Source organism: Carassius gibelio, chromosome B14 (genome assembly GCF_023724105.1).
Source record: "Carassius gibelio isolate Cgi1373 ecotype wild population from Czech Republic chromosome B14, carGib1.2-hapl.c, whole genome shotgun sequence".
In the NCBI taxonomy this organism is placed as follows: Eukaryota; Metazoa; Chordata; class Actinopteri; order Cypriniformes; family Cyprinidae; genus Carassius; species Carassius gibelio.
In genome coordinates, this window is record NC_068409.1 from 22,651,634 (window position 1) to 22,667,868 (window position 16,235).

Below are 16,235 nucleotides of genomic sequence, written 5' to 3' on the forward strand. Positions count from 1 at the left end.
CTCTCAGATATCAGGGATGTTCTGCTTGATTTGTATCTCTCTGGAGAGGAAGCGTGAATGAGCAAGTCTGTGTGCAAGTGGATGTATACATAGAGTCCAAACCATTATTACTCCATCCAGCCAATGTCCAATGAAGCCAATTCAATGTGTTAGAAAAGCATAACATCTTCAACCTCCAGAGGGCCAAAGATCTGATTAAAAAACTGGATCACATTTAGTGTGCCCTGACATGAGTCACTATGGGATGCTTGTATCCTGAACACTCCCAATATGAGAACCGAATAAGGCAAGTTGGAATAAACACTGCATATGAAAAATGAATTAGTGACACTTTATAATAACATTAATAGTGGTATTCACAAAGGAGGAACACAGAACTAGTAACCCTACGTAATTAAACGTAGATGCGTAACTCGTCCCACACGCTTGCAATATGGACATAAACTATGTTTCAAATCATGCAGCTTGTTAATGAGAGATGTGCTCTTACTTTTCTAAGCGATCACTATTTAAAAACAGTTCTTGACCTCTGATAAAATTTATTTATCCACACCCTCCGCCCAAAAAATTGACTGAAGTAGGACATTGTGTCAGCAAATGTTAAAATTCTAGCTATTTTACATAACGATTAATATTACATCCAAACTGCCATACTTTAATACATTTTAATATGTAAAGCATATCTATATTTTTACAATATGTATTTGTGTCAACTACAGAGTGATGGTGTAATCACAGCTGCTTTTTATGCACATCCTTTTAGGGAGAAACAGAGGCCGACAACATTAATTGCATTAGTAAACAGTGTTAAAGGACCGTGCATAAACATTTTATGAAAAAAAAAGATGCTATTTCGAAGCAACTTTTGAGGGGAAACGGGATGAGAACAAGGAGAACGAAGAAAAAAGATGGTTAAAACACTATGAAAATTGGAAATGTCCAGAAAATGGCTGAAGGGCTTCTTAGATAATCCAGCAATGAGAGATGACACACAGAGCATATCTGCATGCAAGAAACACTCTTTACTGGTAGTCTCATATTAACTCATATTAAAAGCATATCAATTTGCAGTTTTTCTATTTTTAAATGGCACATTTAATGCAACAAACATTTTAATATGACCAATGAAAAAATTAGGTGCTAAATAAACTTTTTAAGCTGGGAAATTACATGCATACTTTTTACTTTTTCTAGTCACATTTGCAGACTTAATTTGTATTCCAATTAATGCTGTCACTCTAGTGAACCTGACTGCGTTTGTGGCACATAAATCCCTCTGTTTTGTGAAAGTATTTCAGCTTGTTATAAAAACAAATTCACAAATGTTGCTTTATGAAATGTTAAAAGTGGAAAGCAGTAATTGCTCACTTCAATGTGATCTTAGACTTAAATGTAGCTTTTTTTAAGTGTGGCTCCCAAAACAAAACACACAAAGTTCAACAATCAATTCAACTTTACAAATGGGCCTACTAAAAAATAACCAGCTGTATTTTTGTCACACATTTGAATGTTTTCTTTAATTACTATACCTTTAAACAGTCGGTATAAAGTAAGTCTTACCACAGGTTCTCGGATAATTTCCATAGGAATAATCAAATGATCAGCAATAATCAAAAATGACTCAATGCTTATCAAGTGAGAATATATCTTATCGATAAGTAGTGATTCATGAATCTGTTCGACATTCATTCACAAATTTTCACAAATTGGACATCCCAGGTCACGCTGTGGAGAGCACAATGACCTGTACTCTAAATATACAATTAACCAATGCCTCATCACTAGATGAAATCTGATAAAAGAGCATTTCGGCACAAATATAGTTTTCCCTTCTGTCAGTTAATTACATTATAATTTATTGCTGTAATTTTTCCCACAGGTCGGAGGCTCGGCACAAGGTATGTTACACTACATCCCTCGAAATTAATGAATGCAAGCAATTCTGCACATAGAATATTCTAGGTCTGCAATCCCTTTACGCTCACAAGTGAGTCCACAGCAGAGGTAAAAGCCAAAAAGGTCTAAAATTACAAGCAGTGGAAAGCTCAAAAGCTCCGTTAAAAGCACCCACAGACTCCCACAACACATAGAGAGAGTGAGAGGCTCGTGGATCAGTCCTCTCCAGTTATTGATTGTGATGCATGCAGATTCTATGATCTCGTGTGGGAGTTTTAACGGCGGCCGGCACAAAATGCAGCAACTGATATTTGAAGCTTCACACAGGGAGAGGGGAAGAGTAATGGCACAAAAGAGGAAACGACTGTGCAAGCTCTCTAAAATTCATTGGGATGCTAACCATTAAACTGAAGCAGCAAGGAGGGCTTTGTGACAATGCTGCACTAGCATGCAATGCTTGTGCCGTGGCTCTCGGTGGCATGTGTACATGTCTGCCTTCCTTGTCAGCATAGTGGATGCATCCAGAACTGAATAAGATGAGTAAGCTGACCGCTATTCTTCTGTTTTCCAGGACAGTCACCACTGCGATCAGCAAAAACAAGAAATGAAACAAAGCAGGTGAGCAAATAAATATACAGCTCTCTCTTGACTCCCCACCCCACGTGTGGCACAGAGCGTAGCAGGGGAGCTGCGCTCCAACAGGGCCGCCAGCTGAGAGCATATGGCTGACAGGTCAATGGCCATGAGCAATACAGTCACTCACATTATTACCCACATAAATGTATTTATATGGGGAAATATCACAATGTGTAAAGCTCACGCAGTGGGTTAGTGCACAGAAACATCCTGCTGCAGGTCAATGGATGACTGGAATCTTAATAACGTGCTTCATTTTTCATTACGAGATCCAAAGATTAACAGTCAAGCAATTTCTTCAACTCTACAGATGTCATAAAGCAAAAGTGGCCTGATGGCTAGGGGACGACATGAGACAGTTTTGGGCCAGCTGATCAGGTTAGTGCTGCGCTGGCACTACTTCTTTCGTTTGCTGATCATATTCATGCAATCTTGCGCAATTTGTTTTCTGTGATGTGTTGAACATTCTGTTTTAAATTCTGCCCATTTAAATAAGAATAATCTACACAAAGGAGGATTTGTTGAAATGTTTTACACTGCTTTTATATATATATATATATATATAGTGAAAAATATTCAATTCAATTCGAGTTTACTTATATAGTACTTGTCACGATGCAAATCATTGCAAAGCAGCTTTACAGAAAATTCAAGTTTATATCTTATCAGTGGTGTTGATCTCAAGTTGATGTCTATATGGCTGAAATGTGCAAAATGTCATATAATCAAACAGATGGTGAAACCATATTATATGTTGTGATCAAACTTATAGCAAAATTTGGTAGTTTTGTATGTTGTCTGAGGAAAAAAATGTATGGAAATAATATCGAACCTTGCTTTTGAGTCCATTAAATTGTTTAAATTGGAGTTCAAAACATCTGACATAATAACAGAACTAACACTCACTCTTGAGTACAAGAACACTATATATTTTTTTGTCACACTGTTTAAAATATTCACATAAGACGATATACATTTCCTTAACAGTGTTTTCTTTCATTGGATGATAGATAAAGGATAAACAGGCAAGCAGCCAAAAATATAACAATAATGTCCATCAAAGTTGGGATTGTTTGAAAACATACAAGTTCTGTGCATATAATATGCAAGACTCCATCACAGAACAAACCAAACTTCTATCACACTGCAAGTCCACTAGTTCCCATTAAAACACAGTCAACTATCTCTTTAAAGTTTTTCTCAGGGACAAATCTTTACCCTTTCTCTGTGTATAAAAGCCAACTCTAAAAGTATGCATAAATATTGCAGTGTGCCTTCTCCTCTGTTTTATAGTGCATTTGCAGTGATTTTCTATGCGCTCCTCCATCTTTTTTTATAGACTGAGTACATTTTGTTTTAAGAACAGGTTTATAAAGGCTTGCATGTGTGTGTGGCAAATATTTTGGAGTAGGATGATGGATTGATGGATTGCATTCAGCATCCTTGAGCCTTCTGACAACTGATACTTAATCAGCAGTGAGAAGGCCTTGAAACAGCGCACTCTAGCAATCACTTACTGAGCAAAGTGATAGGTTTTTCAGCTTTGTAGATCTCTAGATCAATAACATAATGCTGTAAATGAAATGAACTATAGGATGTGGTCATCTTCCTGTCCAGGCCAGCTGCTTCAATATGTGTGTGTAGAGAGGATAATGTGATATAGCGAACCCAGAATGCAAAGATAATATCACTGATCAGTGCATATGCATTGTGACTTTCTGCATGTCAAGGTAACTGCAGCGTCAGCAAAAAAAAATCCTGTCATGAAGATGCACGATCATGCCTGTAAAATGTCACCGAATTCAGCTCTCTTTCGGGTAAAAGGATTTCTAGCCTTCTTGTCTCTATGGCAACACCTAAAGTTAACTGGGTACCTATGCAGTGTTTGGTAGAATCAAACACCGTTCTCCTACAAGAACATGTTTCCATTTGAAGGAACACACTTCGAGTGTGAAAGGTGGCAAGTCTTAGTTATCTCTTTTAACAAATGTGCTATACTATGAAGGAAAAGCATATGAAAATTGTCAATAATTGTCAGTGTCAAGAATGTTTTGTGTGTTGCACAAAGATGGGATTTACCTCATCTGTGTACATATCAATGATATTAACAATATTTAATGTACTAGGCCTATACTGTTTTTTTTCTTTTTAATTGCAAAATAAAAAAAAATTATATTTTCAGATAAGATGCATCAAATAGAATAAATAAAATACAATAAAACAGAATGTACCTTATATTAATGGTATTTACAAACAAGATATTAAAGATTTATTTAGATAAAAGTTTGATCACATAAGATTGATCCTACAAAAATAAATACTTAAAAAATAAGAGAACAAAATCTATGTATCAATATCTATTACACTTCTATTTCCCCATTTCATCTTTAATCTAATAAAGTGTCTCCGCATGTGTGGCCTTCTAATAATAAATAAATTCTCAGTTCTCCAGAAGGAAATATATTGGTTTTGGTGTCTTGAGGGGACCACCCTAAACTGGTCTCATCTGGAATGGATGGAACAAAACCCCCAACCCTGCAACCCAAAACCCCACATTACAAATGAAAATCCAATTTGTTAAAATTTCTCACAAACCCAGCCTCCTCCCAGATGAATACATTACTATGCTGATGTTTCAAGCTTGCGATCCATCCGTAAGCGCTCACATATGCTAGCCCTACTCCTGATTTATGACATGCATAATCAACTGAGGAACTTGGTTTACTGCTGAGATCACAAGAGCACAGAATATCACCTCTGATATAGCAGGGTGCACCATTAATGAGATGCTTTATAAAATAAAGAAAAACCTGAATGTATTCCTTGAATTCTCTTGCACTGAATGCACTGTGTTGCCAGGCTTCATTCTAATGAATGCAAATACTTGATCAAGATGTATTTCTCATAAATTGGCTACACTGGGCATCAGCAAAAGGAACCATTAAGGCGTTTTATCACATAAAATAAATAAATGTGATTCTAAATATGTGCCGTTAATCTTTCAACTGCTAGAAGCATGTTCAACAAATTGTGTTTTTGATGGAAATGTAGTTACATTAAAAACTTAATTTCTATATTGCTGTTTGAAGAAAGTCTTTAGACATGAAGCTAATGGTCATGTCATGCAATAGATTAAATAATATATAAACAAATTTACCATCTGCTCTCATAACCTCCCAATTGCAACTGTCCAGGATACTGGATAAAGCTGTTTTTGATGGCATATGGCAACAGATATGCTGACAAGTTTTTTCAACACAATGCACTTTCCATTTACCTTAGTAATCTTACAAATAAAATAAACATTCATAGAATTTATAACAAATATAATATATGGCAGCATATGAAAACGATGCTCCACACACCAACTCACTAGGCTAAATCTTTTTAAAAGGATTTAAATAATCGGTAGCACTTTATTTTACAGTCCTGTTCCTCATGTACATACTATGTACTTATTATAGTAATTACAATAACTATGTAATAACTAGGTACTAACCCTGAACTACCCTAAACCTAACCCTACCCCATGTAGTTACCCTGTATTACCAGAACTTTCTTAGATAAATACACTGTAAGTACATGTACTGTAAAATAGTAACCAAATAATCTTTATAATAGTCTAAAAAGTCTTTATAGAATGCAAAATGTGAAGAAATAAAATCTAAATAGGAAAATAAATTGTGAATAGCATTTTATACAGTGTCCATATTACACATTATTAGGACAATTACAACAGGGCTAACAAAAACAATGCGTCATTTGCTCCAGGAAACAATTACATATTAAATGCCTGTTCAGTGCTTAACTCATACAATGACGCAAGTGTAAGAGCTATTAAATATCCATTTTTAATTATCTAATAAAATATAGCTTGTAGTAGACACAAGAAATATACTATCCTTGCTTTACTACTGTTTTACTGATGAAAAAAAATGTTTTATGGTTCCCCTGCTATTTAATATGCAACATTTAACATGATTTATTTGTTAAGTTTCATATCTCAGGAGGACTGAGGAAGATAATGAGCTATGAATCATCTATACTATAGTAATGGTTGATCTTATGAATGAGACGATGAGAATCTTAAAAACAGCATCATTTGCCTTTCTCTCTAATTGTAATGCAGCCCGAACACATACTGTCATGTATATTTCAACATCATTTCAGCATGGTCCATATGTTTGCGGCTACAAGGATGAGTTAACAAAAAAACATCCTTCTTGATATGATGCAAGCGCTTTATTTCTAAGATGGAGGCTGTCTGTATCACAGCTGGGGGTAAGAGCTGAGGACATCTGAGGAGTAAAGCCTCTCTTAAAATCTGCTCCTTCATTCCCACAGATTTCTTTAAATACACGTCAACATTTGTGATGCACGAAGTTCCTGAGCACATGTACACTGACAGACAGGTGACTGAACAGGATGTGGAGTGTAATTCAGCATATAGCCCCATGGAGAAGTTAATATTAATATAAAGACATCACAGAATCACAACAGAAAAGCATCCAGCACTAGCAAGAACAGTACATATGCCTCACCTCCAGATATCATCATTTACTTACAACAGGCACATATATCAAAAAAGTATTCTGTCAAAATTTTAACATCTTGTGTTAAATGATCTAAGCGCCATTTGTTATTTAACACTAATCATAACCATGAGATTGTGCCATAGAGCTCAAGAGCGCAAAATGATAAACTGGTGCCTGGAGACAGACGGTTCATTCTGAAGATGCCTAGTTTTTCCACACACGTCTCTTGCTTTGACGAAGAAATGCTGTTGTACTCCAACAGCTGACCATGTCTTTTGAGACCACCTCATCAAATTTCTACTAAATCAAAATTAAACCTCATTGGCATTTATTGGTCAGACTGTGTATGATTCACCACTGCACATTGTTTTCTCTAACATTTTAGACCGCTCTTTTCTAATCATCTGGTTCCTTTCTGTTAACATGCACTTTTCACAATCCAACCAATTCAGATCAATAAAATTAAGTATAGATTATAAAAATAAAAAAACTCGTCCTACATTATTTCTCTTTTAGAATCCAGTTTGACACATAAATACATCAAATGGGTTGTGAAAACTGGTTCTATGTTGATTTTAAAACCAATGCACAAATGATGAATAGGCGATACTGCATTAAAGTTGAACTGTGTTGTTTTGTTTAATTTAGATCCATTCTCCAAATACACAAACACTCCTATTAAAGGAAAAAAAAACTAAAAACTGCAGCGCTTTCAACATTAGGGGGAAAGATCTGTTTTGGTTTCCCAATGGGAAATGTTAAAAACAGCTCTTTTCTGTTTGGTGATGCTGGTGGTGCAGAAACCCCACATACTTCACCATTAAAGCACAACACAGAGCTGAAGCGATGGGGTGATGCAATTTGGCCACAATAACACAGTGCGAGAAAACCGATCTGTTGATTTGCCACAAAACGAACGAGAATCTTCTACATGATTTCTCTCCCGCAATGAATATTATGTTTTCTGCACATATTAATGTGTTTGTATATTATACGCACTCAGAGCGCTAGAAACCAATAAATGTGTCCTAACAAAAAGTCGGGGGCAAACGCTAGCACACAAATCCAAAGCTCTCTGTTAAAGCGGCTCCTCTTGCGGCTCCACCAACTGCCGTCTCTTATGTAACCCACTCGGTTTCCTCAGCCCACCTGACTTTATTGGCTGATTTCTCTCTTTTCCACATTGGCACTTTCACCTGTATTACCACAACTTTCCAGTGCCGTTTTGGTGATTTCCAATTCCCCTCCCCCATAAAGGAATGCTTTTCCCCGTCATTCTAAGCCGAAATTCATTCATTCAAATTTTCCCCAGAAGCGATAGCCTTGGCAAATGAAATGCATCTACAAGGCCTTCAAAGATAACTAAAGCCTCTTTAATAATCTTGACAGGCAACAGCCTGGCCAGAGGAGGAGAAACCAGATGATCCATGGTCTCCTCACATACGAGAAGCTTTAATAGTGTCATTGTCCTATATACCTCTGTTAAACAATTTCCTTCTCATTAATTAAACATACACTCCATCAATATGCCCTAGGAGTGCTCGTGCCTATCAGGTATTGCATTTGGCGCACGGGAGAAGATAAATGGTTGATATATTTCACCTCTCTGGACGCCATACATCAAAACGAGAAAGAAATTATCGCAGAAACAGAGAATAAACAGGAAATGTCACATCTTAAGGGTTCATTTATTCGGTTTACAGCAAATGCTGCCAAGAACACATGCATAATTCATGATTAAAACAAAAGGAATGAGTGAAAAACCGCACTGCTTTTGACTGATGCCTCTCCCATCCTCTGAACAGAGGCAGAATTAGTCAGCTCCTTGCTCACGCCTTCCCTCCCTGCGCTTGGTGAGATTTCTCCCTCGCTGCCACCGAGATCTCACCCTCCATTTTCTCTGCGTCTCCGCCACTCTCTCTGCGTCCTCTCTCCCTCGGCCATGCACCAATACCAATAAAAACCTGTGCACTCACACGCACCCCAACACCCTGGACATGCAGACACACTGAAGGCACAGAACATGCATGTGGGCTCGTTCTCACACGATAGCCTGCTTCCTCCATTTTATACATTCAGAGCGACCCTTCCCCCACCCTTGCTGCCACTTACACACACACCTCACTTAATTACAGCTTCTGCTCCCTGGTTCTGTTTGAATATGAGGTTAAAATGCAGCTAAAACAGCCACAGACAAAAAGTGTGTATTATGCTTCACAAGATGCCTCATCTCTCAATGAGCAACAAGAACAGTTGACTGGAAACGAATGAGAAACGCGCACACACACATCCAGAAAACAGCTACACCTTCACCTCACAGAACTAGAATCCATTACTTGCTGGATATTAGATTTGATCATGTGTTTTGCCTGGTCAGCAGTGTTGGCAGGACACTGCCTTCCTTGAATTAAATTGGCGGAGCTACATGCACTTGTTGCGTGGTCACAGCGGCCCTGTCAATCCTTGTCAGATGAGGGTTTAGATAAGGATGTACGTAGGGGATTGATGAAACCATAAAGAACTGATGGAGCAGTAAATACATGAAGATTAAACTAGTCTGAGAGAATCAATCTTGACGAGCATACTGGAAGATTACAGTACATGCAGTATGAAAGGATCAACACTGGATGAATCCCTTGGAAGAAACTATGCATCTTTTAGCAGCTACAGGGGAGCTTTCTGATTCTGCTCAATTTCAACCTAGCGAACACATATACACCGACTGCCTACTGCCTGCTGCCTACTCTCAATGCCCCCAGCGGCACAGAAACAGCATTTACCTGGTCGTACCACTCCCGGTTGGAACAGGTGCATTCGGGCCACCATCCTCCTTGCCCTCCTGAGTTGTTACCGTTCACCTTGGGGCCGCCCTTGGATTGGCTCTTGGGGTTGGGGCCTCCAGGACCCCCAGCTGACATCATTTTCCCTTTACTTCTTCCCAATGTACCCCCTCCACCCATTCCCCCTCCTCCGCCCGAGGTTTGGGGCGGTAAGGTCTGGCCGCCTCCATAGCCAGCCGGGTATCCGTAGGGTTCGGGCTGCCACTCTCCATATGCCGGGGCATCCATCCTGCGCAGGGCGGCCATGCGGGTCACTTCATAGCATTCTGGGCACTTGCAGCAGTGGTGATGTTTGTGCATGCTGGCTAGTTCACGCGGTGCGTCGCTCTCTGTCTCTTTCTATCTCACTGCTGCTGCTGCTGCCTGCTCAGATCAAACGCAGCGCACAGTGCAGCTCGGCTCACGAAACGGCAGCGGGAATCTTCACGAGCCCTGTTATCCTCCTCTTTGTTCCTCCCGATCGAGAAATAGATGAGACGAGGAGGTAGCAACAGGGCGATGAAAAATAGAAAAAGCTTGGTGGTCTTCCTCCGGTCGATGTAAAAGGTTTGGAAATATAATAAAATATAGTGTGCACGATCTCGGAATCAGAGACCAGCCCCGATGGTCGAGTTCTCTTCTTGCTTCTGTTGGTTCACAGTGATATGTATATAAATTCATAGATATGTATATTCATTTGTTTATATATGCATATATTTACACACACACAAATACATATAAAAATATTGATATAAACAGACAAGCACAAATACAGTTATATACAGGTATATATGTATACATATATATTTCTATAAATATCGATATGCGTGTGTACAAATATATATATATAAACAATTTCTATATATATAAATGATATCCGTGATCAAATCTTCCTCTGTATGTCTCTGCTTGCCAGATTTCTTCCTTCTGCGTTTCCTCCTGTTTTGGGAAGCGTTTTCTTGCCTTATTTCTCTCACTCTTTTCCCAGCCTGCAGAGAGGAGCTGAGCACTGGATTGACTCTCAGCCTGCTTGCCCTAGATGTGGATTATACGGAGGGATGCAAGCAAGCGAGAGAGAGGGAGGGAGAGAGAGAGAGAGAGAGGGAGGGAGAGAGAGGGAGAGAGAGGGAGATGCGTAGCAGCATCCCTCCAGCACCTCAGCCCTGACAGCCACAGCCAATCAACTCACAGCACAGCCATCAGCAGCAGCACCAACACAGGACTGACTGCTTCAGTGACTGCTCTTAAAGGGCCAGCGCACCTGAAAATCAGCCAGCACACAGAGTCAGAAAGGAGACGCAGAGAGTGTGTTATTCAGCTCCACGGCTTCACTGTTAGAAAGACTAAAGACCTGCCTTGAGGGTCTATACTGGAGACGGTCTACATAAGGGGCTGATGGATGACCATGTTTGTAACTATTTTCCGATAAGATTAATTTGTTAATTTACTTTATAATAAAATAAACCATACACTTTGAAAATTACAAACTAGCAATGAAAACATGTAAAATGCTTGAAGATAAACTCCAAGAATTACTGCACTACATCAAAGAATATTTGTCTTCAAAGAACAAAACATGAATGAAAATAACATTTGATATAATTATGCAGACCTATAGCTTTAAACTACTAGTTGTCTCATAGTTATGTTCTGTCAAAACATAATGGACTGTGCAAGAAATCTACTGCATCTTTTCTTTGATAATTGTACTGAATGATCCAGATGTACTATTTGAAAAAACACGATTTTCTCAGCTTTTTGCTTGAAATGTTGCACTTTCATGAAACATACTCAACTGCTGATAAAAAAAATAATTATTAAAGATAAAATACAATTTATAAAGGCTATGTTCTTTGTTTTGGTGTATTGCATGTGTATAGATATTCATACAAAATATTTTGGGGACCATGACAAAAACGCTTGTGGGGCAAGAGTTAATTGTCTTTAATGCAGCCTACAGTTATTTGGTTGTTAATTTTAAAAGTAAAAATCGCTGGTTTAAAATATTTCATTTAAATCAGATATTAATAATATTAAAACAATCAATTGTTCTTCAATTAGAATGTGTATTTACAATAAAGTAAGAAATAATCAATGTAGAAATTAACTGATCAAATTAACTACACCATTTCGAGAAAATTGCTAATTGAAATCCTTGGAATCTACAGAATCAGAGTCTTGAGTTGCACAATTTCTCGTTATTGTTATTTCTTTATGTCAAGACAAGACATTACTGAATTTACTGACTACTATTGTAGATGAAAATATGCATACCTAAAGGCAATACTTCCACAGCACTAAAGAAATCCATGTTAATTTGATTACAAATTACCCTCCTATTGAGGGATTTGAAAAGATTACTTAAACTGAAATGGAGCAATTTTGTAGCTGAATCTAAACAGATGTTGGCCTGTTAGACTGTTGTACTATTACAAATATACTAGAGCATAAACATTAGAAACCAACTGAGTGTTTACTAATGCAACTATATGCATGCATGGACATTTGTGTGTGTGTTGCTCTGTTTATGCATGTGTGAATTCACTTGTTTTTTTGTGGCTGAGTCAGTTCTAATAGGCATAGCACGCTATTCTATTCCGACCCCACCAGGAGGCACAAACAGCAGGCTCAGCCACACTTAATTATATGCAACGGTAACTCATTCCATTACCACAATATAGTATACTATTCCGGCAAACTTTCAGATTTCCAGGAGGAAGGCCAATCGGAGATAAGAAACGGTGCAAGTATCACACAGAAAAACTGCCAATCCCAATGGGGAGCGTACGAATGGTGCTTGGTGGCTGAAAAAAAGCAATGCAAGCATATTCATCACAGCACACATGACTGGCCACATGTTACGACCACCCTGTTCCCTCCGCTCCCCTTGTCTATACAGCACGTTCTCATATAGGATGCAGACCTCCATGGTCTCCACAGAGGAATTTTTAATGTAGCTGGCCAAGGATAAAGAAGAAAGTGGAAGGCAGGGAAGCAGAGCGTGCTTATATGCATGCATTTCATGCTTGCATTATGTCATGTGTTTGTGTCGGTATCTTCCAGAGTGTGAGTGCATGTGGGCGTTTCTAGTACCTCTAGGGAAAAATGCTGCTCCTTAAAGAATTACATAATATCAAATCTTTAAAAAAAGACAGTCACAGCCAATCAATGACAAAGTCTGTCAATATTAGCTGTATATCAATACACACATGACAAAGGGTGATTACTGAGAAAAGAAAACAAGATGGTGAAGTTATTCAGATCAAGACATTGCACCACTTCCGCTGCCAAAAATGCTTATAGTTTAATGCATGTAAAGGGGCCATGTGTTCCAAGTAACATTTAATTGCCTCTTAAATGTCATCCAAGATGTTCTTGCTACAGTAATTACATATGCAAATGTAAATCCAGTGCAAAACCTTGTAGAAATGCTATAAATATTATTTGATTTAAAGCTGGTGCAGGATGTTTTAATATGGCTCAAATATGCTTATAAAACTGTATTCATTTCTATCTGCAGCCTTATTCTTTCTTGCAAATGACCACATAGAGAGAGACTGTGTGATGGGAGAGACAGATGCATCCTCCCAGGCTGAATGAAGAAAAGTACTACAGATGGATGGTTAAAAAAAAGAGACAGTTTAAGAAAGCACCTTCTATCTGCCTTACAGTTTTGACTGCTCTTTGACTAAGCAAAAAAATGGAGTATCCTTAGTTCATAAAATATATCTGCAGATATTATATATATTATTCTATACTGCACAGATACTCTGAGAGAATTCCTGGAGAATGAAAACCAACCTCTGACCCACTCTTGAGAAACTGGAAGAAAGCCTATTGTTGATTTATGAAATAACTGAGAATGGTTGTGATGTGGTTTTACAAAGGTACAAATGTACTTCATGACACACAGCATATCTTATATCTGACAGCTTCATTGTCGGTTTCTGCATTCCCACATTACATAAACCCCCCAGCCGGCCTCACAACCCCCATATACTCTCTAACATCGAAGGTATCTTATAGAATATTTCTGGAATTACTGTGCATTCTCATAGCAGCCCATGTGACTGCACTCATGTCACCTGACAGGATGTATGTCCATATAAGGCAAGATGAGACACAGAGAGTCTTAAAGGGGCAGTAACATTCTTGAAGCTTTCCTTTGAATGAACCGCAGAGAATTGCTGTAGGTGCAGAGCAGCCTTTGAAATACTGTGATTATAGTCTATATTGAATAGGCAACATAAACACGATACAGTAATTACTAATGCATGACATAAATGCAAACACTATGCATTTTAAATTGCAATGAATGTGCTGCTGGAAGGCCAAGAGAGGGTTTTGGGTTTTTAACTAAACACTCATCGAGTCGTAGCTCTTCCACATTGATACAATAAACTAAAGTGCCTGTGAAGACTGTGACTCCTATTAATAGGCCTGGTGACAGAAAACAGCTGCTGCACCAAACACCGCACATCCAACTGACAGCGTAATGATAAGGGAAATGAGAGAAAGAGAGAGAGGGGAAAAGAAAGAAAGGGAATATGAGATGCTTGTGAAATGACTGGAGAACTGAGAGGTCTTGAAGAGAAGAGAGGGTCTGATAAGGGCCACGTACACTGCAAGAGTGACAGCCGCATTTAAATGCAAGGATGAATCCCTAAATTATTGTTCTCTGAGGCTACATTCACAGAACCAGTGTTTGGGATTGACAATAGTGTTGAATTGTCCTGTTCACACAATAGTAGGGGGGAGAATAATGTCTATATGAACAAATATGGACTATGTCCCCTAGATAGCCTTAATTAATAATGCCTATAATATCGTCAGATAAGGCTGCATGATTAATTGAAACGAAATGGATTATCAAAAGCTTCAGTTTCATTAAATATATGCGCTTCATGTTTCAGAGTGAAGTGAGGCACTGTGTTCATTTACACGTGAGCAGCTTGTGATCAGGGGTCTCATTTATAAACGTTGCGTACACACAAAATACCTTGTTTTCATGTCGATATACATTAAATATTTCAATCGCAATTAAAAGAGATTAACACTGAAATTATGTAATTTTACAAACAACATAATTGCATAATTTCATTAACAATAAACAATTTCCCTGTGACGTGATATTTTTATTAAAGCGAGAAGTGCTATAGGTGCACAATAATTAATCTTTAAACTAAACTACAGACCACATGTTATGAGGAATATTTTAGCGAGAACAAATATCGATGATGCATACTTACTCCGATACTATGGCGGACACAGCTGGATTACTGTACAACCACAGCTGCAAGGAGGTGTTGATGTCGTGTAAAGTCATCTCTACTACATTATGAAAAATGTCACTATATTTGAAGGACATAACTAGGAGAAAATGGTAAGATATGCATGTTTCCTTTTTACAATACTTTGTCAGTGAAGCGTTGAGTCAGACAATACTCTGAAATAAATATGTTTATCTATTTCCACTAAAATAGCTAAAATATGTTTATCTCATCAGCAAAACTGCATACATTTAAGAAAGTGAAAGTGACGTGGCATTCAGCCAAGTATGGTGACCCATACTAAGAATTCGTGCTCTGCATTTAACCCATCCAAAGTGCACACACACAGAGCAGTGATCACACACACTGTGAACACACACCCGGAGCAGTGCTTGGTGTCACGTGCATGGGAATTCGCATGTAAATGATATGCAGATGAGGTTATGAATAGTAAAACAAGGTGTTGTAGGCTCCATATGGTGATTTTGCGGAGGAGATGAGGTGGAAATGCATGTACGCACAATCTTCCCCCACTGGAATTTATAAAGAGAGTTTTGCGCAGGTTCTGGCGTGCGCATGGTTTTTTAAACTGAAAAAGTTTGGCCGTGCGCAAAATCTAGCTTTTGTGCCTTCGTAAAATTTTAGGATGAAATCTACGGAGAGTTTTATAAATGATACCCTGTTGTTTTCCCTGTTGTTCACCCCCTGGTGTTTTTAGCATCTCAGAGCAGCTCGGCTTACAGTAAATAATAATTTTACAGTAAATAAAATTAACACACATTTGGGAAAATAATATGCACCAACAATCTATCCAAATTTGTAATGATTAACGCTTAAAAACCTGTTGTCAATAAAATAAAAGAGTTAAGGGTTCCCAGAGGTTTTCCACTAAAATGAAAGTTCAGTAGTTTAATGATTGGAAATAGATACTGGTAGGCTACTGAAATTGTACAGTTGTACTATAAAATAAAATTATTATTATTATACTACAAATTGTTATTACCATATGATTAAAATTACTATATTACAGTTAGCGATTTCATGGTGTATGATATATGTGCTTAGTAAAAATTATTATT

General features: G+C 38.0%; 1 protein-coding gene across 7 annotated transcripts in view; it reads right to left on the reverse strand.

The window, feature by feature from the left end:
* The window catches only part of dlg3 (discs, large homolog 3 (Drosophila)), a 72,863-nt gene that overhangs the window by 53,039 nt on the left and 3,589 nt on the right, over positions 1 to 16,235 (reverse strand). For 6 of the 7 annotated variants that reach the window (XM_052574201.1, XM_052574200.1, XM_052574199.1 and 3 more), the window contains exon 1: positions 9,848 to 10,444. The exons of the other annotated variant lie outside the window; for it this stretch is intronic. In XM_052574201.1, coding sequence (XP_052430161.1) covers positions 9,848 to 10,207 — 360 coding nt within the window. In that variant the 5' untranslated portion in view covers positions 10,208 to 10,444. Of the gene's footprint in view, positions 1 to 9,847; positions 10,445 to 16,235 lie in introns of those variants that run through there. 7 annotated transcript variants of the gene reach the window in all.